The 25,070-nt window shown below is 33.4% G+C and overlaps 1 protein-coding gene across 1 annotated transcript; it reads left to right on the forward strand.

The window, feature by feature from the left end:
• On the forward strand, nucleotides 1-24,520 carry ZNF711 (zinc finger protein 711). The gene is made up of 11 exons (XM_047076286.1): nucleotides 1-104; nucleotides 989-1,246; nucleotides 1,619-1,723; nucleotides 7,930-8,490; nucleotides 14,386-14,541; nucleotides 15,666-15,803; nucleotides 17,858-17,995; nucleotides 18,714-18,791; nucleotides 18,876-18,923; nucleotides 21,193-21,336; nucleotides 21,826-24,520. Exons 3-11 carry the CDS (start codon nucleotides 1,645-1,647, stop codon nucleotides 23,001-23,003), a joined length of 2,520 nt encoding a protein of 839 aa, XP_046932242.1. The 5' UTR covers nucleotides 1-104; nucleotides 989-1,246; nucleotides 1,619-1,644; the 3' UTR covers nucleotides 23,004-24,520.
• The last annotated feature ends 550 nt before the right edge of the window (nucleotides 24,521-25,070 follow it).

Here is a 25,070-nt window from a genome sequence, read left to right on the forward strand (position 1 = left end):
AAATAACATAGTTCAAAAGGAAAAATAACAAAAACAAATTGCTGCAGATTTTATTTTACAATATGTAAGAAAATCTACAATTTCTTCAAGACAGTCATATTAAGGTGATTAACAATTTAATATTTTATCTTACTTAATAATTAAAATTAAGTGTTTAAAACATTTTAAGGCATTTGTAGTTCTATTAGTTATGTGATAAAGAAAACAATACTCTAAAGTTGATATAGTACACTGTTTTAAATGTTAAAATCAGTCCTTATGACATTTTGATATATCTCTGTGAACATATGGATAGTTTATCATGAACTCTCTTGCCTCTGATGACTTCATTTTGGAGACAGAAAACAATGTGATATTTGAAAAATACAGAAGAGTTTCTAAAAATTTGTAATTTTGTTCATACATAAAGTGATTTTGTCCAATCAATTGATACACAGAAATGACACCTACTACTGTAGGATTTTTATCTGCACCATTCAAATGTTATACTCTTCTGCCTCCTACAGAACTTTAAGGCAAGGAAAAAAATCTTGGTAATCTCCTTATTTAAGGATAGATTAAGTTGCTTTACATGGCAGCTTTCTAAAACTTTAATGATAATCTCATCTTTTGTGCAGTATAGCCTAATTTATTAAACACTCCTAAATAAAAATGAGACAAATGTTTTATAAAATTGACAGATTACTTTGATTGATATACTTAGAATCTTATGTTTGAATGGGAAATACACCTATGTAATTGTAAGAAATAATGTTTAGTGATAGCATCCGACTTTAGGTTCCATACTGTCTGTGGATCCTAAATATAGGATACATCACTTGAAGTGAAATAGATTGAATCCTTGCTTTCAAAACTAACATGAAGCTAACATGACTTTATTAATCACTAAGGAAAAAAATCAGTTGTACAATTACAAGTAAATGATATTCTGAAAGGAACAATTTGCTAAATGTTTATATGTGATTGATCTTATCTCTACCATATTTAGGAAGCAGTCATGTTTCCATGAGTCCTCAAAACTATGTGACAAGAGAATGTAGTAGAGTGAGGCCAGAAGTCCTTACTGGCTCAAAGAACTCCAGGGAAACTGGGATAGAACATTTTACATTATAAGTAGAATCCCGGGAGCCAGAGGTGGAACACAAGTTTATCTGCAGAGCTCCGCTGCAGGGCTGATCTGGGTCTGGAAGAAATGGATGAGAGCCACTGGATGAAATTCACTAATACTAGACACCTGAGTCCTCTAGTAATGTATAAATATCCCAACTATTGTTTGTTGTCATCTTGTTCTTTTTCTTCTCTTATAACCTACATTTTAACTGGAATGTCAGTGCTACAGTTTTGTTCTTTTGCTTGCTTCTATCACTTCCCCTGTGGCTCCTCACCTTTACTGTGTCTTATTATCCATTTGATTTATTTCCTTTCATTTAGCCCTTCTTTTACTTATGTTTTTCACATAAAGCATCTAATTGAGGTTTATGGTTTGTTTTCTTTTCTTTTGTAATGAGATTTGCATACCTGGTTCTGAGGCATACTTTCCATTGCATTTTTTTTTTCTCAGAACAACTGACTTTGGCCTAAACATATTTAAACTATTTTAAAACCATTTCTTTTACAGAGATTTGTGAATGAACTTTGCTAAGTATGGATTCAGGTGGTGGAAGTCTTGGATTGCACACATCAGACTGTAGAATGGCCCATACCATGATTATGCAGGATTTTGGTAAAGCATTTTCTTTGTTATATTTTTTTTCTTTTTAAAATCAGAGCATATTAAATGTCAAAACTATGTTGAGGAAGGGGAGAATTTATGAAAAGTTGTTCTTTTGCTGGGAAAATCCATTTGTAGGGTTCATTTTCTTAAAGTAAAGCTATGTGTCAGTAGTCTGCTTAAAGTCATTCTTAAAATTTTGTGGGAAGGTTGAGGTAAGGAAACTTGGAATATAGTAATAATATGGCATTGAAAATGAAAAAATTCAGCTTACATAACTAACCACATTAGTTCTTGAATATAGGGAATTTTAAATTGGTTTTCTAAAATACATTTTAAATTGCTTTTGTTAATAAAACTAGTAAAGGAACTACTTTAATCATTTCAAAGAAGTTAGATGCTTATATTGTGATATAGGAAAGTCATGCATTAGGTGGTTAATTATATTCTGATGCAGTATCTTCAGAAAGTTGTTTCTAATAGCATTACATTTTTCTTTTTTTAAAAAAGAAAAGATTCTCTGCTTTTGTGGCCAGGTTTTTCAGTAGCCTCTTAACAGTAGTTATTTTCATGAAGATGTTAAGACTGTATAACAGTCAACAAAGAAACTGAATTTGGGTAGGGTCAGTCTGAATTATAGAAGAGATTGAGGTATCTGAACTATTAGAGGCAAGGATAGAGTGGTAAGAATTGAGGAAAAGTGGAGTGAGAGTAGAAAAAACAAATAGTAAATTGGGATAAACAAACACAAGGTATTGTGGAATTGTCAAAGAGGATATTAGGGATGGAGGATTACAACTAGTGATACTTTTCTCAATTAAGAAAATGTTACTACTGTTTTCACATTAATGTGGTTGAATATGTTATTTTCTCCCCTGTTGTAAAGCCCACAATGTTAAGAATCAGAAGAACTGGATTCTAGTCTTGGCTGTCCTATTAACTATCTGTGTAAACTTGGGCAAATTACTTAATTCAGATTTGTGCGGGGATTGGACTAGATAACATTTAAGGTCTTCTCCAGTTCTGATTCCATGACACTTCTGTCTGATGAATAAAGATGTGGTGCACAGATCAAGATTGAATATGGTTGAGATCAAGATGACAATATAGTCAATTGATGAAGTAGAAAGCAGTCATTAATTTATTCTGCTAAGTGAATCAGAAGTCAATTGTGTTGATTATGAATGACTTAGAAGTGATTTGGGTGTAAAAAGTACAGGAATAAATTCTACAAGAAGGACAAAGAATTCAAGAGTAAAGCTTTCACAACGAATGTTGTGAATTCTTTGCTTAGAGGTAGTTTTTAAAATACTGGAACACTTTAACTTCAGTATGTTAATAAGTTTTGGTTGAAATGTCACCTTTAATTTTTTGCTTTTTAAAAATAAGATATCTTATGAGGCACCTGGGCGGCTCAGTCAGTTAAGCCTCTGACTTCAGCTCAAGTCATGATCTCACGGTCCGTGAGTTCAAGCCCCACATGAGGCTCTGTGCTGACAGCTTGGAACCTGGAGCCTGGAACCCGCTTCAGATTCTGTCCCCCGCTCTCTCTGCTCCTCCCCCACTCTCACTCTGTCTCTCTCTCTCTCTCAAAAATAAATAAACCTTTAAAAATTTTAAAAATAAGATACCTTAGAAATGGAAAAAATACAGTATTGTCTCCATATGATACAAAATTTAATCCACCCTGTAGCATTTGGTGAACTTCCAGACCCCCCTCACTCCTGAAGAAGTTGCGTATTAGCAAGTAAAGCCTGATTCCTTTCAAAGATTGGGGAAAAAATGTCCATTTACTGCTGGTGAATATTTCCTTGATGCTCCTCTTACCTTCTTTTTCCTTAGTCTTCTTCAGTGTTTTAAGGTTTAATCAACCCCTTATTACATCTAATACTTTACTTCCTTTTAGTTGGTAGGGAAGTAGAACATGCATGTTGAAATATATTATGTACATCCTTTTTTTTTCGTATTGAGTTAATAATCCATATATCATACAGCCTACCCATTTTAAAGAATACAATTCAGTGGTTTTATTATACTCACAGAGTTGTACAAACATCACCACTACCTAATTTTAGAACATTTTGTCATTGAAGAAATAAAACCTAATACTCATTAGTGGTCACCCCCTACCCTGCTCCAGACCTAGGCAACCACTAATATTTGTATGGATTTACCTATTCCAGACATTTCACATAAATTGAATCATACCATATGTGGCCTTTTTGTGTCTGGCTTCTTTCACTTAGCCTGGTTTTCAAGTTTCATCCATGTTGCAGCCTGTATCAGTTTCTCTTCAAATTGGGGCGCCTAGGTGGCTCGGTCGGTTAAGCGTCCGATGTTGGCTCAGGTCATGATCTTGCAGTTTGTGGGTTCGAGCCCCACATCAGGCTCTGTGCTGACAGCTCAGAACCTGGAACCTGCTACGGATTCTGTGTCTCCCTCTCTCTCTGCCCCTCCCCCGCTTGTGCTCTCTCTCTGTCTCTCAAAAATGAATAAATGTAAAAAAAAAATTAAATTTCTGTCAACATAGAAACTTAGATATTTGGAATCCCTAAAATTAATGATCTTTGTGAAACAGAGTTGGCATACACAAGTAGAGCTAGTCAAGTAAATATACTGTGTCAGAGGATCTCTAAATTCTATAATGTTCTTGGTCAGGATGGGCTGGCTATTATATTAAGAACCTGAAACATTAATTCAGAAACTTAGTAGGCCAGTTTCTTTTGAAGGATATTTGAGATTTTTAAATTTACAAAACGGTTTGTATAACTTTGCTTGTGTCTCGGTACAATGGTTCTCTTTGGAATCTGTTCCATTGAATTTAATAGTTAAGATTTTATTGATGCAAAAAGTATGTTGGTTGCTCAGTGATTTAAATAGCAAAACAGCCTTACATGTGGCCCAAGACAGACCCAACAAATACCAAATTTTATGCTATACCTCTGGTGAAGTTTCAGGTATTCACATTTAAATGAAATAACTTTAGTGAAATGGGAAATTCTTGAAATGATGACTTATTTCTTATTGTTATTTGGTTACCTCATTGATTTCACACTTTTTAAATGATGATTTTTTACCATTTATAATTTGTTACCTAGTGAGATACATTTTTAATACCATTTAATGCTGCTTATTAAATGCTTTAAAATTTAATTGAGTGACTTTGTGATAGATCTTTTTACTCTCTCTCTCAAACTGTTTCTTTAATAGTGACTCACTTGGTTAACCCTATAAATCTCTTAAAAACAGTATGTAGAGTAAATAAACTCTATTCTCCTCCTGTAGACAGGTAGAAAACAGCCAGTCTAGAATTAAACAATAAGCTCAGTCCTCAGCTTGAACCTTGGGCAAGTTTATTTAACTTCTCTAAACCATAGTTCTTTCATATTTAAAAAGGAGATAATAATACATCATACAGTTGTTCTGAGGCTTAAATAAGATACTATTTGTAAAAATATTAGTAGGTTGCTTGATGCATAGTCAGGAAGCAATAAATACAGCTAGTGCGTAAATAAGTGACTTTGTTTAGAAGTTTAATGAGATCTAACTAAGCAGATGAGAGGAAAACTAAGCAGATGAGCTTAACTAAGCTCATGAGATCTAACTAAGCAGATGAGCTGATGAGAGGAAAAAGCAAAATTTAATAGGTGACATCTTGGATCTTGGTCTGAGTAATATGTCAGCACCCGGTGGGAAACTTGTCAATTCTTGGTCTAGGATCCTTGATATTATTTATTTAGTTCAGTGTGAACAAGCATATTTGGATTTATTTTAATGCTTACATCTGGTTTATTTTGACCTGTAAGTTCCTACTAGAGTAGAGGCTAGAATCTTCCCAGTCAGGTTAATCTGAACCCAGGCCAGCATTTGGTGTTATTCTATCTTTCCATCATTCCCTAGTGTGTACTCTCAGGAACCAAACTAACCTCCAGAATTTTCCATATTTTAAGTCTGACTTGTGGAAGGATTTTATAAAATATTAATTTTATTGTTTATATACATAGAACTCCAATACTATGAATTTTATAGGCTTAACATTTAATTTTTCCTTGTTAAAAACCACATTTCTAGTCTGGTTGAATGTTCGATTTGAACCTCCACCAACTCCCCATCTCCAAAATGGCTGGTGGAGTAACCAGTGAATAGAAAGTACTTGTTTTATACATACTCCCTTTGCTTACCAGATTTTCAAGATTGAAGCTCTCTCCTTTTGGGGTAATATGGTGGTTTAGGTAAGAGTTTGAGAATATTGAGGACAGTACAGAGGGGTAGAAAGGAAGATAATCCTGAAAGGTAGTTTTCCTTTCTCACTTTATCTTTTGATAGTGTACTGGTTTCCATATTAACTTGTTAACTAACTTCCATAATGAATTGGTTAATAATAGTGAACACTGTATAGCACTCTTTCAGGTATGACTTTATAGAAAGTGATCATTATGTGGAGAAGGCTTTGTATTAGATTATTTAATGTAGATGATTTTGTTATAACCTGGACTATAGACTCTATTAATTTGCTTCCTGTACACTTCAGTGAGGCAAAACTTAAGAGTTCTTCATGAAGTGATTTTATACTTTTATAATATTTGTAAAGAAGGTAGGAGTTGGTGCTCAAGAAAAACATTGTTTAAAGCTTTGTTCCTTTAGACTTACTGGTTTAGAACTTAGTGAAATTTAGAGTCCCTATGTATGAATTTTATCAAACCAAATCTTTGTCTACAGTGAGTTGGGTTTTTCCCCCCAAATCAGGTGTTAAAAGATGCTTTCCACTTTTGAATATAGTAATTCTTATAAGATAAAGAATTCTAGGGACTTTTATGCTTCTAATGCATATTTTATAATGTATTAAGCTTGCCATATTTTACAAACTTAATTTAACATATTAGTACGCATTTATGTTTGTGTGTCCTTCTTATTTTGATTTTAATTTTGTTGAAATACTATACTTACAAGAAGTAGAAAAAATAGTACATAGAGTCCCATGTAGCTTGTACTCCTCCTCTTGGAATGGTGACATCTTATATAACTGTACTACAGTATCAAAAGTAGGAAGTTAACATTGGTGCATTACTGTCAACTAGACTAAAGACCTTCTGAAGTTATCACCATTATTTTTACATATATTTGTGTAAGTGTATATAGTTCTGTGTAGTTTTACCCTATATATAGATTTTTGTAAACACCACCACAATAAAGATCTAGAACTATTCCATTACCATATATATGCTATGCCAATATATTTACACATACCCTCACCTTTGGCAACTTTGAATCTGTTGTCTATCTCTATAATTTGTAATTTTGAGAATGTTACATTAATGATTCCATTTATACATTATATAGTATCATAATCTTTAGTAATTTGCTTTAATTTTCTGGAGATTCATTCAGGTGTTGAATGTATCAATAGTCTGTCACCTTTTTTTATTGCTGAGTAGTATTCCATGATAGAGATGTGCCAGAGTTGGTTTTACCAACCATTTATCTGCTGGAAGTACAATTGGGTTGTTTTCTATTTTTTTGCAATTATGTGTAATAGCCACAATGACCTGTTATGAATTTTTATCTACAGTTTTTTGTGTAAACATATGTTTTAATATCTCTAGGGAAAATGCCCTAGAGTGTAAATGTTGGGTTTTATGGTAAATACATGTTCAGTTTTTTAAGAAACTGCCATATATTTTCCAGAGTGGTTGCTACCATTTTACATTTCTGCCATCAATGTATGAGAGATCGTTTCTTTGTATCCTCACCAACCTGTGGTGTTATTGTTCATTTATGTTAGCTGTTCTAATGTAGTGATATCTCATTGTGGCTTTTACGTTTTACTTGAAAATAAAGTGCATTGTTTTTAAGCTCTTAATTTAGATTTTACTAACATTGTTTTCACCTGCCTCCACCCCAGTTCCTGGTTGGTGATGTTTTGTGTTTTTGTTTTTATTTTTGTTTTTATTTTTTTACTTTAATGTAAGCTCTACACCCAATGTGGGGCTTGAACTCACAACCCCCAAGATGAAGAGTCACATGCTTTACCAACTGAGCCAGCCAGATGCTCCTGGTGATGGTTTTTATTGCATTTAAATTGTCAGTGATTTTTAAGATGATAGTTTGCATGGACTACTTCATATTTTGAAATGCTTTATGTCATCTGATATATTAAATATAGTACTTTTAATTAATAAAATAACTTTACTTTTTTTGGATAATTGTTTGTATTATAGTGGCTGGAATGGCTGGTACTGCGCATATCGATGGAGACCATATTGTTGTTTCGGTTCCTGAGGCTGTATTAGTTTCTGATGTTGTCACAGATGATGGGATAACTCTTGATCATGGCCTTGCAGCTGAAGTTGTCCATGGGCCTGATATCATCACTGAGACTGATGTAGTAACAGAAGGGGTAATTGTTCCTGAAGCTGTACTTGAAGCTGATGTTGCTATTGAAGAAGATTTAGAGGAAGATGATAGTGATCATATCTTGACTTCTGAGCTAATTACAGAAACCGTTAGAGTACCTGAGCAGGTTTTTGTGGCTGACCTTGTTACTGGTCCTGATGGACACTTAGAACATGTGGTCCAAGATTGTGTTTCAGGAGTTGACTCTCCCACAATGGTATCAGAGGAGGTTCTTGTAACTAATTCAGATACAGAAACTGTGATTCAAGCAGCTGGTGGTGTTCCTGGTTCTTCAGTTACTATTAAAACCGAAGATGATGATGATGATGATGATGATGATGATGATGATGTCAAGAGCACTTCTGAAGACTACTTAATGATATCTTGTAAGTGAAACAAAAGTACATAATTACTTGGGAGATTTATTTATATATAACCTGGAAAGGTTTTCTGGGATGGGGGATCTAGTCAATAAAAGACACGAGGATAATCATTTTGCAAAATATTTTTTTACAAAGCTGTATTGTTGAGATGCTTTTTGAACTTGCTCATATTTTTAATTTACTCAATGAAAGTTCATACCACAATTAGGTAAATTAATGTAATTTATTAATACATTAGCACCAAAAGGAAGGTTCAACAAGAACATTAACTGATAAAATTTTTAATGGTAAATATGTATATTTCAAAATAGGAAGTTTATTTTATGCAACCACTGCTTGCTTTTTAATGTGGTAGGTACTGGAGTTGTCAGTTAAGTTTTGCTTAGGAATTTAAGTATAATATATCAAGGAATGTGTAATTAATTTTTTATCAAATACTTGAAAAGGAAATCTTAAACTCAGATTGTATTCTGCAGTTCTCCCTGTGTTTATTTTTTGTCTAAATATGCGTGTGTATATTCTGTGCGAAAAATGCCTTGATGTGTTTATTTCAGATTGCTTTATGATGTCTTTAAGACATTCTATCTGAAGGAGGAAGATAGAAATATCTTGTTCTCATTTTAAGTGGTGGGTTTGCCTGAACAGCAACAATAATAAAAATCTCATGATGAGTTATTGATGGAACTTGAGGAAGAAGTAGGTCTGTTCTTTATACAATTTGGAGGGATCATGTTGGAAGTAATAAAAATTAGATAAAGTTCACTTTTTCATGGTGGATTTTTCTTTTATTTTTAAAATAAAAAAGGACTGATTGGGAAGTGCATCAACAAGTAGAGGAATGTGTATGTGTGCATGAAGTGGTGATATATGTATCAGTGAATTTAAAACTAAAAACATTAGATTTAATTTGTAAATATGATTCTGAAGTATAGCATGTTAACTTTTTCCCTCTACAACCACTTTTGGAGGTGAATATTTACATTGTTTTTAAGGGAATGATTTAAGTCACTAAAAGACTGTGCAAACTGTTATTACGTCTTTTTAAATTGATGTCCATTACTAAAGCAATTCCATATTTATATCTTAACCTGATGTTTAAAAAAAAACAACTATGGTTATGATTATATAAAATGGTGTGACAAAAGTTGGTAGCCTTTCTAGTACCAAAATAATATTGTGCCTTTAAAAGAGTACTTGTCAGTGTGCCTGGGTGGCTCAGTCAGTTAAGTGCCCAACTCTTGATTTCGGCTCAGGTCATGATCTCACAGTTCATAGGATCATGCCCCATGTTGGGCTCTGCACTGACAGCACAGAGCCTGCTTAGGATTCTCTCTCTCTCTCTCTCTCTGCCCCTCCCCTGCTCTCTCTCTCTCTCTCCAAATAAATAAATATTTTAAAAGAGAGTACTTGTCAAGTCAAACTCTGATATTAAAATAGTTTAAAATTTAGACATTATATGTTTTGTGAATTGTCATACCTTAACATGTCTTATGTGATTTGATTCTGCAGAAGTTTTTTTTTGAAAGAGTTTCTAGAATATTTTAATTCACAGTATTTATTTTTATATTGCCCTATATGTCAAATGCAAAGGACTTCTGTCTTTCTACTCTAATAGGAGTAAACTGAAGATTATAAAGAACATTGTATTGCTCAAATACTGGGATTGCTGTGGGATCATTTTAGGGGAAATTTAGTCTGAGAATTAATGAACTCCTTAATCATTAGTAAGGACAACAACAACAAACTTAAGCAGTTTTTTTTATTGTGGAACATGGAATATACAAAAATTAAATATTTTTTTATATCACCCATTTTCCTACCACCCAGTTCTTTGACCATTTTTATAATGATTATTTTACTCAAATTGGAACTAGTTGCTCTTCCTTACCATTTTCATTTGTTTTATTTTATTCTCTTTTGATTTAGTTTTTCCCTTTTTTCCCTTCATCTCTTAATCTTCACTTCATTTTCTTTACCTCTTGGTTTCTCTTGGCCCTTGAATCTTATAGGAGTGAAGAGAATAAATTACCTTAAAGGCCTCAGTGTTAATTTAAAAAGTCCTCTTCTCTGTTTTTCTTTCCAAGATAGAGATTTTCAAAATGTTTAAGAGATAAAGTTGAGGACTTAAAACAGACATTTGTCTTATTTCTGAGTCCCTTAATATTCCTATAAGGAACTCTTACCATAGCTAAGTTTTAGAGGTAGGGAATTTGTTTTGTCTCATATCTGAGGTGCATCTGAGCTTTTTCCCCTTTTAAGCCAAACATCACAAATTGTTTATCTTAACAGATGGCTGAGCTCTCCCACTTGTGCTAAGTAACTTGTAAAGTAATGTAGAGTAACTATATCTGTCTAAAATTATCCTAGGTGTGCTCTTTAAAAATAACTAACATCCATAATATCTTTATAAAGGCTTCACTGGAAGAAGGAAGTTCCATTAAATAATGAACCAATATAATGCTTTCAAATTGTTTTTTACCTATAAAATCAGTTTATAGTAAAATCTTGGATTGCAGGTAACTTGTTTTGCAAGTGTTCTGCCAGGGGAGCAAACATTTCTAACAAATTTTAACTTGATAAACAAGCAATGTCTTGCAATATGAGTAGTATGTGATGCTGAATGTCACATGATCACAACTGAGCCAGTGGTTCTTGAAATTCGCTTTGATATGTGATTACTTTGGATTGCAAGCATGCTTCTGGAATGAATTATGCTCCCAAACCAAGGTTTTACTGTATATTTCTTTTGGGAACATAATCTTGTAAAAAGCAAAATGTCTTGGTATAGTCATTATGGGAGATGTCATCAAACCTCAGCAATTTCAAGGATAAAAAAGAAAAGTTAACACCTTTGTGTTTTTTTTAACATAACAACTTTATTGAGATATGATTCATATGCCATAAAGTTCACCATTTAAGGTGTGCAGTGATTTTTAGTATATTCCACAGCATTGTATAAACATCACCACAATCAATTTTACAATTTTTTCTTCACTCCAAAAGGAAACCCCATGCCCTTTAGCAGTCACCTCTCTGCCACATACCACTCCCCCTCCTCTGGCAACAACTAATCCAATTTCTGTCTGTATAGATTTACCTATTCTCAACATTTCATATAAAGGGAGTCATGTAATTTGTGGCCTTTTGTGTCTGGCTTCTTTCATTTAGCATAATCTTTCAAGGATCATTCATATTGTAGCATGTGTCAGTACTTCATTCCTTTTCATTACTAATATTAAATTATAAGGATAAACATTTTAGTTATCCATCAGTTGATAAACATATGGTGTTTCTATTTTTTGGTTATCAATAATGCTGCTATGAAGATTCATGTACAAGATTTTGTGCAGACATGCTTTCAGATCTCTTGGGTATACACTTGGAACTGGAACACTTTTGTAATCTAAATGTTAGTAACTTGTGTTTGTTTTAGTGCTGTGAAATACAGATTCTTTACATATTGCCTGATCTAATAATCTCTGTAGTACATCAGTATACTCTATACTGATAATAACATATCCATAATATAATTTTGGTAGATGTAACATAAAAGGGGTGCAGTAAAAAGCCTACTTAGCTTTTAAAAGGAATGTTATATTGAATTTTTAATCAAATTGTGCTATTGAGTTCTATAAAGGAATATCAAACATTAGCAGACTTACCAACAATGCATCTTACTGTTTTATGTTACATTTAGCACCAGTAGAATTCTGTGATGTGGATAATATTACTTGCTATTACCGTCTGGAATGTCCTGTGGGTTAAGAAACAACACTGTGGGACTTGGATATTGCAAGCCTTAATTTGGGGTATTTTTAGTATTTGCATTAAGAGTCTTTGAGGATCCATTTCTAAAATTGCTTGATTGACCATTAAATCTTTGTTACCTTTGTACTTTCTGTAACAAAGAATATAGAATAAATCTTGGTGAAGTTGATGGTTTATCTCTTAAAACTGCATAGTAACATTTTAATAACCTTATAACCTTCTATAATCTTAAAATACAAAACAAGTTTGGTTACTCAATACATTTCAAAGTTGCTCATTCTGAGGAATCTAAGTAGAAAATAATGGATACGTTAAACCATGGATGACCTTAAGGTATAAATGGAATCAGGATAGCAACAGTTATTTCAATATTTAAAGCAAAAACTATGGTACAAAATTATTGAGAAGTGACCAAAAAAATGTGTATTTCATTTCATGAGCTTTAATTTTGTGAATTATAGTTTTAATTCCATTTGTTCCAGAAGTAGCTATGATCACTTTAAACCATTCAATGATAATAAAGCAGTATTTATCAAATGAGAGTATTTTCAGTATTTCATTTATTTACTATAAGTTATTCCAACTTAAGAAATTCATATTTTGGACACTTTTTGAGGTTTTGTATATCTTATGTCTTTATTTTCAAGAATGAGAAAACATTTTCTGAAATCTTAACTTGCATCTTTTAATTTTTTTCTGTGATGTCATTGCTTTATTCAACATGTTTTAAAAGAGAAGCTATTATTAAATCGATAATATAAGATACTTCATCTTTTTTTCTTTCATTTTAATCTGTCCCATTGTAAAAAAAAATTTCCAGGAAATGCAGTAATAGAATTAGGGGCTATGTTGGAATGAACATATTTAGTCAATTTATTTTGATTATTTAGGTCCTTTCTTTCATAGACAAACTCTTTGAACTCTTAAATAGTATGGAATAATTTATATTTAATCACAGAGTTGAAGTAGGTTTGCATTGTAAAAAGAATTTCTGAAATGTGTTTTCCACCATTTTGAAAGGCCAAAAGAATATTTTTGAATTTGCATGTATCAATTTAAAATGGAGGTACAGGAAATCTAGACTTCGACCTATTTAGATCTTCTTGAAATTCGTTTTTTAAGAATACTGAATTAATAATTTTTATGTCAGTTTATTCTTTTTTCAGTAGCTCTGGAATTGTTTAGATATAGTCAGAGGCTTTAGGATTTTATGTTTCATATATGATGCTATAATATACATAATAGGTAGAAGCAGATTTTCAATTAGATTATATTTCAGTTTTTATAGGTATAGCATTGAAATAAAAAATGGTAGTCATATAATATTTGAAGGAATATATTAATATTTATGATTAAAGAACAAAGTTTATTGATATGTACTTATCGCATAGTTTGTGCATAGTATTCATGTGAAAATAAATGTTATTCTTAAACACTGTAGAGAATAAAAATGTTATGTATACTTAAAATGTAAGTAATACTCTCAAATATTGTTGCTTTACCTTTCTATATGATTTTTAAGTCTAGCATATGTTTGTGAATATAGAAGTATACAAAATTTCTGGTTTGAAGTTGTCTTCCATTGACTCTACAGAAATTAAGAGTATTAAGATATTGTTTTTATAGTTTCTGAAAAGGCCTTTTTATAAAATCATTCAGGTGATGTTTACTCTTTTCCCAATTCTAAATTTCATATGCTGATTGGTTTTAAAAATACTGCTATTTAGTTTGGGAATTGTTTATGTGAGCTTATTTTATGAGTACTATGTATTTTTATGTTCTGATTTTTTCTGTTATTAATTTTGGTGTTAGGATTTAACTTAAAATGTTGAATGTAATGGAAGATTATTTGTTTCCAAAGCCATCTTAATTAAGGCTCTGTGGTTATTAAGTATTTCATATATATAAATTAAAATCTCTGAATAAATTTTTTCTGTAGTTACAATTGTGTAGTATATCTGATGTTGTATATTGTTTTTTCATGAAACAAAGCACTTTCAGTAGTTGCATAATAGGTCATAAAGTGAATACAGTGGATAGGTGATCAACACATTTCATGTTGCTCTTATGACATCCACTAAATGTCAGTTATACTTTTGTCTAAAATAGTTTCTTCTTTATATTTTACAGTGGATGATGTTGGGGAAAAATTAGAGCATATGGGGAACACACCATTAAAAATTGGCAGTGATGGTTCACAGGAAGATGTTAAAGAAGATGGATTTGGTTCAGAAGTAATAAAAGTGTATATATTTAAAGCTGAGGCTGAAGATGATGTTGAAATAGGTACAAAGACTAATTTTAATTTATTGCTGTAATAGTTATGAATGAAAACTTACTCTTTTCTGGTGACTATCTTTTAAAGTGAAGATTTTTAAATTTTTATTTATTTTTTTTTTTAATTTTTGAGAGAGAGGCACAGAGTGCAAGCAAGGGAGGGGCAGAGAGAGGGTGACACAGAATCTGAAGCAGGCTCCAGGCTCTGAGCTGTCAGCACAGAACCCAATGCGGGGCTTGAACTCACTAACTGCGAGATCATGACCTGAGCCAAAGTCAGACACCTAACTGACTGAGCCACCCAGGCGCCCCATAAACTGCAGATTTTTTTAATGTTTATTTATTTTTGAGAGAGATAGATGGAGCACAAGAGGGGAAGGGGCAGAGAGAGAGGGAGACACAGAATCCAAAACAGGCTCCAGGCTCTGAGCTGTCAACACAGAGCCCGGAGCTCGAACCCATGAGCTGTGAAATCATGATCTGAGGCAAAGTCAGATGCTTAACGACTGAGCCACCCCAGCACCCCAGTGCAGATTTTTATAGACTTCTTTGGGGATGGAATATTAAAAAATTGTATGTGAATAAGCAGGAATGCAGAATATATCATTCTTGGATTCTTTCAACATAAGTAGAATGTTATGGTTGGGATTATCAAAACAAATGAGTGGAGAGGCTTTGATTTAGAGTAGGAAGTTATAATGAGTATCTAAGGGCAGGCTTAGAGGCAGGCTGCTTGGATTTTAATCCTAGTTCTGCCATTTAGCTGAGTGGTTATTGGTGAGTTACTTAACCTTTTTCTGCCTTAGTTCCCTCATCCATGAAATGGCCATGATGATAGTAACTACCTCATAGGGCTATTGTGAAGACTAAATGGGTAAAATACATATTAAAGACTTCTATAGTGCTTTGCATATAAGTATGATGTAAATGTTAACATTTGTTGTTATTTCTCAGTGGTTACTGAAAATTCAGAGTGTATTTTATAACAAAATTCTCTTGACACTTAGACATTATATTGGAATATTTTGGGGAATATTTTTCCAAAGGAAAATATTTCTTATATATCTTCCTTATTGACTTAGGGAATTATTTCATGATATTTCTTTATATTGATATGTGATTTAATTTTTAAGGTGGAACAGAAATTGTCACAGAGAGTGAGTACACCAATGGACATTCTGTAGCTGGAGTGCTTGACCAGAGTCGAATGCAGCGGGAGAAGATGGTTTACATGGCAGTTAAAGATTCTTCTCAAGAAGAAGATGATATTAGTAAGAAAAAGGGGCACTGTAGTGACTTATCAGTAGCCATCATGCGTTCTTTAAAAAAAAATAAGCAATCTCAGAGATACAAGCACTATATAGGAGCAAAGTTCAATAAAATAAGTCAGACCTTTGCTGTAATTAATTTAAAAGAAAACAGTCCTTTTGACCATTCATGCATACATGTATTATTCAAATCAGCAAACATGAAATACTATGTCTCAGATACTAGGGATACAGAGACACACAACATAGAGTTCCTGACTTCATTAGAGCCCACAAATACATAGGTAATTATTGGGCATCTATTTTGTCTGTGTTACTGGATATGTTGCATAAATGTTTAATACTCACAACTCGTCTCCGAGGTAGGTGGTATTATCTTTGTTTTATGGGAGGAAAAAAGTGCTCAGGGAACTTAAGTAATTGCCCAAGATCATTATAATATTAAGGGAGGAATGTACAATTTCAACTCTTAGCTATCTAACTCTACTGCCAGTGTTCTTTCCACATGGCAGTGAACACCATTGGCCTCTCTGGATTTAGCAGTGGAAAGGCTAACTGGTTGTTCTCCTTCTGTCACTGAAGGATTAGATGAGTAAGTATTCTCCCAAGTAAGTTAAGCTCCCAGGATCTTTACTTATTATGCCTTTGATGGTCTCCAAGTAGTTGCTGCTTAAGGTTTCTTGGGGCTGAGTACCATACGGTGAAAATAACTCCTCAGATTTCCTTTCCTGCCATGCTGCCCATTTCCTTATGAGGGCACGTTATACTCTGCCTATTTTCTTCTCACCTCAGTGTAGGAATGCAGCCCTTCACTATGGCTTTTTCTGTCTTCTTTCCATGCTGAGACAAAACTGTTTTGCCCTGGAAGGGCAAAAGCCTCCACTTGAGTGCATTACCTAGATAATACTCAGCTTTTCCTAGACTGTGCTCTGACCTCCACGCCTCAGATTTCCTTCCTTAGAAGCCATGGGAAGCTGAATTCCAATCCCAAACATGAATAATACACCACAGTTGATAATCTAAAAACAAGTAAGTCTAGAGGATTTGATTGGAGAGGAAAAGTGTTAAATGAAGTAATTTCTATTTGGTCTTTAAATTCTTTATTATTATTTTTTACTCATTGGTCAGTAAAGGGGCACAATAAAAGTTGGGAGACTGAAGCTTAAGTTAACTGATGCCAGAATTCCTTGTCTAAGTGGAAAGCTTAGACCAGTGTCTCTTTCTCGTTAATTGAAAGAAGGGAAACTTGGGAGAAAAGGGACACTTTTTTCTCACATTTTTTCCACATTGCTTCCATAGTGAATAGAAGCTCCCAATATGTGAATCAAAGGAAAAGCATAAATTCAAAGCCACTTTTTTACCTAACAGCTTAAATCGAAATGATTATGTCACATAAAATATACTAAATGATTCTCTAGGTTTATATTTTTTTACTCCAATACTATATTTTTAAAAAGTGAGTCTCACTTAATGCTTCTTTTCTCAGTAGAGTCTCTGAAAATCCTGCCTGTTAAAGGATGTCCACATACTCATGAAGACCACTTTATATATACATTATGTTTTATATATACATATATATGACTTTGATTATTTTTATTTAAATTTTTTTCAATTACTAGTATTTTTGACTACTTTTCAATGCGTGTACAGAACTGCATTTAAGTTATAGTATATGGGGTAGCAAGGATCACTTTCTAGTATTGATTCTATGGGAAATGCTTTCTGAGTTCTAAAGATCAGTCAAGCACAATTACGGACTGCAGCATTTTTTACAAGCTCGTAATGCCCAGTGGACTATAAAATTAGTCAATATATTCCAAGCGCAAATGTTTTATATAATCTAAAAGTCATTTTCATAGGATAGGTTCTAAGAGGAGAATAAGAGTTTTAATAAATGATTGTCTCCTAGAGGCACTCGTCTCCCAAGTGCCTAATGTAATTTTAAAATTAACAAAATTGAAATCTTGACAGTTGGAAAAATTTTAATTGTTTGGAATTTTTTTACCCATTTATTAAATATTTGGGGTTATAAACAAGCAATTATTTCTAAAATTTAGGTTGCGCTGAAATAGCAGATGAAGTTTACATGGAAGTCATTGTAGGGGAAGAGGAAGGAACTTCTCTCCCTGAGACTCAGCTTGAGGACTCTGATGTTAATAAAACAATTGTCCCTGTTGTCTGGGCTGCGGCATATGGTAGGACACTGGCATTTTTTCACCTGCTAAGTACATAACATATCTATTTGATCAGCCTTTAGGTCATTAAATATGCTGTGCTAATGGCCCTCATGAGTTGACTAATATAAAATGTTTTGCTGTGGACTGATTAATCTCTAGTTACATACGTGATTTTCCTACCATATATCTTGTGTTATTTAAAATAAGCCTTGCTTAATGCATTATTGTTTTTCAGTAGGCTTTATTCAAAATCCTACCTGTATAAGTGAGTGTCATAAAAAGTTTTATTTTTCTAAAATAGGAATATCCTTTGAAAATTGATCCTTCCCCTTTTTCAAAAACTTATTTCATGTATTAACACCACAAATAAGATTTGGGGGGTTTGAAAAGAAACAGGAAACCAGGTGTGCTCTTCTAGAAAGTATCTAATGGAAGGTAAATTGATCTAACGGAAGGTAAATTTATCAGGGTTTTTTTTTTTTCTTTCTATGTAACCTCATTCCTACTTAATTTACAAGATGGTCCAGGTATACTCTTTATTTTGAAAAGTTTTGGTGTTCAAATGCATTATCTTATCTCAGTTTTTCCAAAGGTTCATTCATTCAACAGTCATTTATTGAACATCTTCAATTTTGAGTGTATTCTGCAGAAATATATACTCAATTTTTATTTTAAAAATAAGATTGTTCTAGATTTTAACAGTTCCAAGGATGCTAACAGTAGCCCTTATTTTCAGTGCGTGAAATTATATCTAATCTATGGGAGTGGAAGAACTCAACAACAAAAAAGTTTAATCCAAGGAACAATGGTCAAAGTAAGAGTTTTGTAGATTAAGATGTGATCCACTAGTAATCATTATACTCAGCATATCAGTTTTTAATTAGCCTTTTTTTTTTAGGAGATGAAAGAAGAGTTTCCCGGAGGTATGAAGATTGTCAAGCATCAGGTAAGAGAACATTATATGCGACATATAAGTTAAATAGCCAGTTTTTATATAGTGTTTGGAAAATAACCAGTTACTGGTTTGTGTGTATGGACACATAGGTTAGACTCTTACTTGCCTGGTCATATCTTATCTAGTTAGTTACATAAGAGTTTTCCTCTTTGGGGAATTGATTAATTTAGGTACAAACATAATGCATGGTATTCTGCAAGTGCAGTTCATTTTAGCTTTATCTCATGATACAGATGTTGGGCAACTTACAATATGAATCATAAAAGGCTGCTATGGAGAAAATTATAAAATAGAAATTATTTTATTTTATTTGTTTTTTTAAATGTAATGGTGTTTTTTTATTTATTTAAAATTTTTTTAATTTTATTTAAATCCAAGTTAGTTACCATATAATGTAATAACGATTTCAGGAGTAGAATTTAATGATTCATCACTTACATAAAACTCCCAGTGTTCATCCCAACAAATGCCCTCCTTAATGCCCATTACCCATTTAGCCCATCCTCCCACCCAACAGCCCTCTAGCAACCCTCAGTTTGTTCTCTGTATTAAAGTCTCTTTTTACCTCCTCTCTCTTTTTATCTTATTTTTTTCCTTTCCCCTTTGTCCACCTGTTTTGTTTCTTAAATACACATATGAGTGAAATCACATGATATTTATCTTTCTCTGATTTTACTTAGCATAATACATTCAAATTCCTTCCATGTTGTTGCAAATGGCAAGATTTCATCCTCTTTGATTGATGCTGGGTAATATTCCATTGTATATATATACCACATCTTCTTTATCCATTCATCACTCAGTGGATATTTGGGCTCTTTTCATAATTTGGCTATTGTTGGTAGTGCTGCTATAAACATTGGGGTACATGAGCCCCTTCAAATCAGCATTTTTGTATCCTTTGGATACATACCTAGTAGTGCAATTGCTGGGTCATGGGTTAGTTCTATTTTTACTTTTTTGAGGAACCTCCATACTGTTTTTCAGAATGGTTGCACAGTTTGCATTCTCACTAAAGTGTTCCGTATCTCCGCATCCCGGCCAACATCTGTTGTTTCCTGTGTTGTTAGTTTTAGCCATTCTGACAAGTGTGAGGTGATACCTCATTGTGGTTTTTTTTTTTTTTTTAATTTTTTTTCAACGTTTTTATTTATTTTTGGGACAGAGAGAGACAGAGCATGAACGGGGGAGGGGCAGAGAGAGAGGGAGACACAGAATCGGAAACAGGCTCCAGGCTCTGAGCCATCAGCCCAGAGCCTGACGCGGGGCTCGAACTCACGGACCGCGAGATCGTGACCTGGCTGAAGTCGGACGCTTAACCGACTGCGCCACCCAGGCGCCCCTCTCATTGTGGTTTTGATTTGTGTTTCCCTAATGATAAATGATGTTGAGCATCTTTTCATGTGTCTGTTAGCCATCTGGATGTCTTCTTTGGAAAAGTGTGTTCATGTCTTTTGCCCATTTCTTCACTGGATTGTTTTTTGGGTGTTGAGTTTGATAGGTTCTTTATAGATTTTTGGATACTAACCCTTTTTCCGATATGTCATTTGCAAATATTTTCTCCCATTCCGTCAGTTGCCTTTTTGTTTTGTTGATTGTTTCCTTTGCTGTGCAGAAGCTTCTTATCTTGATGAGGTCCCAATAGTTGATTTTTGCTTCTGTTTTGTTTCCCTTGCCTCCAGAGACATGTCTAGTAAAAAGTTGCTGCAGCCAAGGTTAAAATAGAAATTATTTTAAAGTAAAAATTCTCCTTGATACCATTTGCTTGTTAATGTCTTCTTTGGGGCAGAACTATTTTCTTTTTTTAAGTTTTTTTTGTTTGTTTGTTTATTCGTTCATTTTCAGAGAGAGGGAGAGGGTCGGGAGGCGGGCAGGGTGAGAAAATTCCAAATAGGTTCTGCGTTGTCAGCGCAGAGCCTGACATCATCGGCCTTCATTGGTGAGAAATTGATCTGATGCCAATATTTTGTTTGGGTCATAAAATTCATTGTCTCATGTTACATTCACCTTATTAGTTTATTCTGTTAGGATGAATAAATTGAGATAGTTTAAAGTTAATTTCACATGATATTTAAAGTGTTTGTAGTTGTGTGTGTGTGTGTGTGTGTGTGTAAGGGTATAAAAGAAAGAATATGGGTATACTTTGTGAATTTAGTACCGCAATGGTAACTTAATGCCATGTCATCTCTAGTAATTCATCTATCCAAAACCAAAAAGTATAAATATTATGTAATTTAATAGTGTATCATTTTTTTTTCAGGAAATACTTTGGACTCAACATTAGAAAGCAGAAGTAGTACAGCAGCACAGTACCTTCAAATTTGTGATAGCATTAATACAAATAAAGTACTTAAACAAAAAGCCAAGAAGAGGAGAAGGGGAGAAACCAGGCAGTGGCAAACAGGTAAAAATACTAATACTTTATGAATATTATAATGATTTGAAACGTGGAAACATTTTTTGGTAAACAAAGGAAAAGGAGTCCATTGTTACAGAGTAGTCCTATTCCCATATACCTGTTTGCGTTTGATTTAAATAGTTGGGTTTTTTTTTAAGTGCTTGACATTTAGTAAAACTATGCTTGTATGCTCTTTACCCAAATGTTGTTTTCAAAGAGAATTTTCAGGTTGGTTTCACAGAGGTTGCCTATTTCTGGTTTACAAAATGTATATAACATTTTGACAGGTGAATGGTCTATACTATGGTGATGCTCATTACTTTTTAAATGAGGTATTTTATCACAAATCACTTTTAATGTGCATTTTATTCTACAGGATTTTATTCTACTAGTATAGTTCTCACATTGTGAATGTCAGTTAATTTTGGCACCTTTGTTGTAAAACCCTTTAAAACAATCTGGCCAACTGTCATAACTTCCTTTTTTTTTATCTAGCTGTTATAATAGGCCCTGATGGACAGCCCCTGACAGTATACCCTTGCCATATTTGCACAAAAAAGTTTAAATCCAGGGGATTCTTGAAAAGACACATGAAGAATCATCCTGATCATTTGATGAGAAAAAAATACCAGTGTACAGATTGTGACTTCACAACTAACAAGAAAGTGAGTTTCCATAACCACTTGGAAAGCCATAAGCTTATAAACAAAGTTGACAAAACCCATGAATTTACAGAATACACACGAAGATACAGAGAGGCTAGTCCACTGAGTTCAAATAAACTTATATTAAGAGACAAGGAGCCGAAGATGCACAAGTGCAAATACTGTGACTATGAAACTGCAGAACAAGGACTGTTAAACAGACATTTACTGGCTGTTCATAGCAAAAATTTTCCTCATGTTTGTGTTGAGTGTGGTAAGGGCTTTCGACATCCTTCTGAACTCAAGAAACACATGAGAACCCATACTGGTGAGAAGCCATATCAGTGTCAGTATTGTGTCTTCAGGTGTGCAGATCAGTCAAATCTGAAAACTCACATTAAGTCTAAACATGGTAACAATTTGCCATATAAATGTGAGCATTGTCCTCAAGCATTTGGTGATGAGAGGGAGCTTCAACGCCATCTGGATTTGTTTCAAGGACATAAGACACACCAGTGTCCTCATTGTGACCATAAGAGCACCAACTCAAGTGACCTTAAGCGGCACATCATATCTGTCCATACTAAGGATTTTCCTCACAAATGTGAGGTCTGCGAAAAAGGTTTCCATCGTCCTTCTGAGCTCAAAAAGCATAGTGATATCCATAAGGGTAGGAAGATTCATCAGTGTAGGCACTGTGACTTTAAAACATCAGATCCATTTATTCTTAGTGGTCATATCCTTTCAGTTCATACTAAGGATCAGTCATTGAAGTGTAAAAGGTGCAAAAGAGGGTTCAGGCAACAAAATGAACTCAAAAAACATATGAAGACCCACACTGGAAGGAAGATTTACCAATGTGAGTATTGTGAATACAGCACTACAGATGCATCGGGCTTTAAACGACATGTGATATCAATACATACAAAAGACTATCCACACAGGTGTGAATTCTGCAAGAAGGGATTCCGAAGACCATCAGAAAAAAATCAGCATATTATGAGGCACCACAAGGAGGCTCTTATGTAATAAGATCAATATAAAGAAAGAAGCTATTTAGAAAATATGATACACTACATGGGATGAAAATTTCATGAACTGTTTCATCTAGTTCCAAAGCTTGATAGTAAATCATAACTTTACATTCTTTGTATTAGAGATCTTGAAATATTTGAAATGACAGGGGATCTTATACCCCTTTGAAAATTACTTAAAGAATTCAAGAAGCACCATAGAATGGTTGCAGAAAAACTCTTAAGTGTCTATTTAATAGTGTTATATGCATAAACTACAGAAGGGAAGAGCAAAGACAATGACTTTATTGGCTGATCATACTAGAGATCAATACTTCTGAAAAGATCATACATAATTGAGTTTAACAATGCTTTGCTATGGCAAGCAAGCCTCACTTTTATGTGATTTTAGAAATGAAGTGGGGAAATAAAATTTAGTCATGCATCAGTCACTTAGTCATTGGGCCTTTTTTATGGTACCTGAAAATTGAATTCCAGAAATGGCAAAAGTTTTATGTATCCATTAAAAGAAATTCCACTGGAAAACAGCTTATATTAATTCAGTACTATTAAAAAGAATTTCAGAGCTGCTAAGATTTTATCACAGGATAGGATGTTTAAAATATAGCATTCTTTCCTGAAGTGTAAAGTGAAGTTTAGGATTACAGTTCTCTTTTTTCTGATGTTCAGGTTGATTTTTCAGTATGGCATATATGACAAAAGTATGTTTGAGTCAAATGTGGCTTTCTAAAACAGATGCAACAGTAGTGTTGCAAATAAAGTTAGCACTATATTTCTTAATGATCTAAAGTTTAAACTGGGAGAACAGTTTTCTTAAATACTATGTTTAGAAGTTTCTTTTTAGGGCAGTCTTAGCAAGTATGATTGTTCTATTTGTACTTGCTCTAATGTTTAAAGGTGCAATTTTATGCCATTATTGGAAATGTTGATTTTTTAAAATCTATATACCATATTATTAACATGAATTTTCAATATGATGCAGTATATATGCAGTATTTAACAAAACACTATGCTGCCAGTAGAGTTTGGAGGTGGATATTCAGTTTACAGTGTATAAATTTAAAATATGCATCCCTTTAACAATGCTTTGTGTTAGCATGCTGCAAATCAAAATGGCGCTTAATATAAAAAGCTGGTTTAGGGAAATTTAATGAAACTCCTGTTCATAAATGTAATGCATATGATGTGTACTTTTAAGTTATAGTTGCTTCATGTTTACACTCAGCTGTTCAACATAACTAAAATGTAATTTTACTTTATGCTATATTGTGACTTTGTGTTTTAAATAATGTTCACCTTTCTGTTTTTGCACCAGATAAGGATCTGTTCCTTGAGAATAAATTTTTTATCTTTCTTAACTTCAGAATATTAAATTTGGAAAATCTAAAATAGTGTGTTATGTGGCTGTAAATGATGTACACGCTGTAAAATAAGATTGTCATTGTTATGTGGGATTATTATTTCTAAATGTTACTCATTGAAATGAGCATACAATAAAAAGCATTTATTGCACTTCAGGGTTTTATGAATTTATTTAAAGTATGTTGTAATGTTCACTCTTTATTAAAAGACTTTTTACTTAAAATTGTTACAGGTAATTTGGTCCATAATGTAATGTCTAATAGATTTTGTGCATTCAAAACAACACGAGCTAAGAACTTAAATAATTATGATGACTATGGCATGATTAGTCCTTAAAAATGTATATTTCTGCTAAAACCATGATGAAATGCTATAAAGGTGTTCATCTTAAGACTTGAGATTAGAGAAAACTGAAAATTCCTAACCTGCTTAAGTAACACAATCCTGAGAAAAGAATTTAATTATGTTCCAAATAGACCAATATACATTCAAAAGGAAAAGCATTAGAGGGATTCTGGGAAGATGGCGGCGTAGGAGGACGCTGGGCTCACCGCGCGTCCTGCTGATCACTTAGATTCCACCTACACCTGCCTAAATAACCCAGAAAACCGCCAGAGGATTAGCAGAACAGAGTCACCGGACCCAAGTGCAGACGAGAGGCCCATGGAAGAGGGTAGGAAGGGCGGCGAGGCGGTGCGCG

The sequence above is a fragment of the Lynx rufus genome, unplaced genomic scaffold (genome assembly GCF_022079265.1).
Source record: "Lynx rufus isolate CCGP_SWC_20201006 ecotype Redwood Valley unplaced genomic scaffold, mLynRuf1.p SCAF_14, whole genome shotgun sequence".
Classification (NCBI taxonomy): domain Eukaryota; kingdom Metazoa; phylum Chordata; class Mammalia; order Carnivora; family Felidae; genus Lynx; species Lynx rufus.

Excerpts from the sequence above, each read along its gene's own strand:
- ZNF711 (XM_047076286.1), top strand. The coding sequence starts at position 1,645 with ATGGATTCAGGTGGTGGAAGTCTTGGATTGCACACATCAGACTGTAGA. Across the intron at positions 8,491-14,385 it reads AGACTACTTAATGATATCTT|TGGATGATGTTGGGGAAAAA; the intron begins GTAAGTGAAACA and ends TATATTTTACAG. Across the intron at positions 21,337-21,825 it reads AACCAGGCAGTGGCAAACAG|CTGTTATAATAGGCCCTGAT; the intron begins GTAAAAATACTA and ends TTTTTTATCTAG.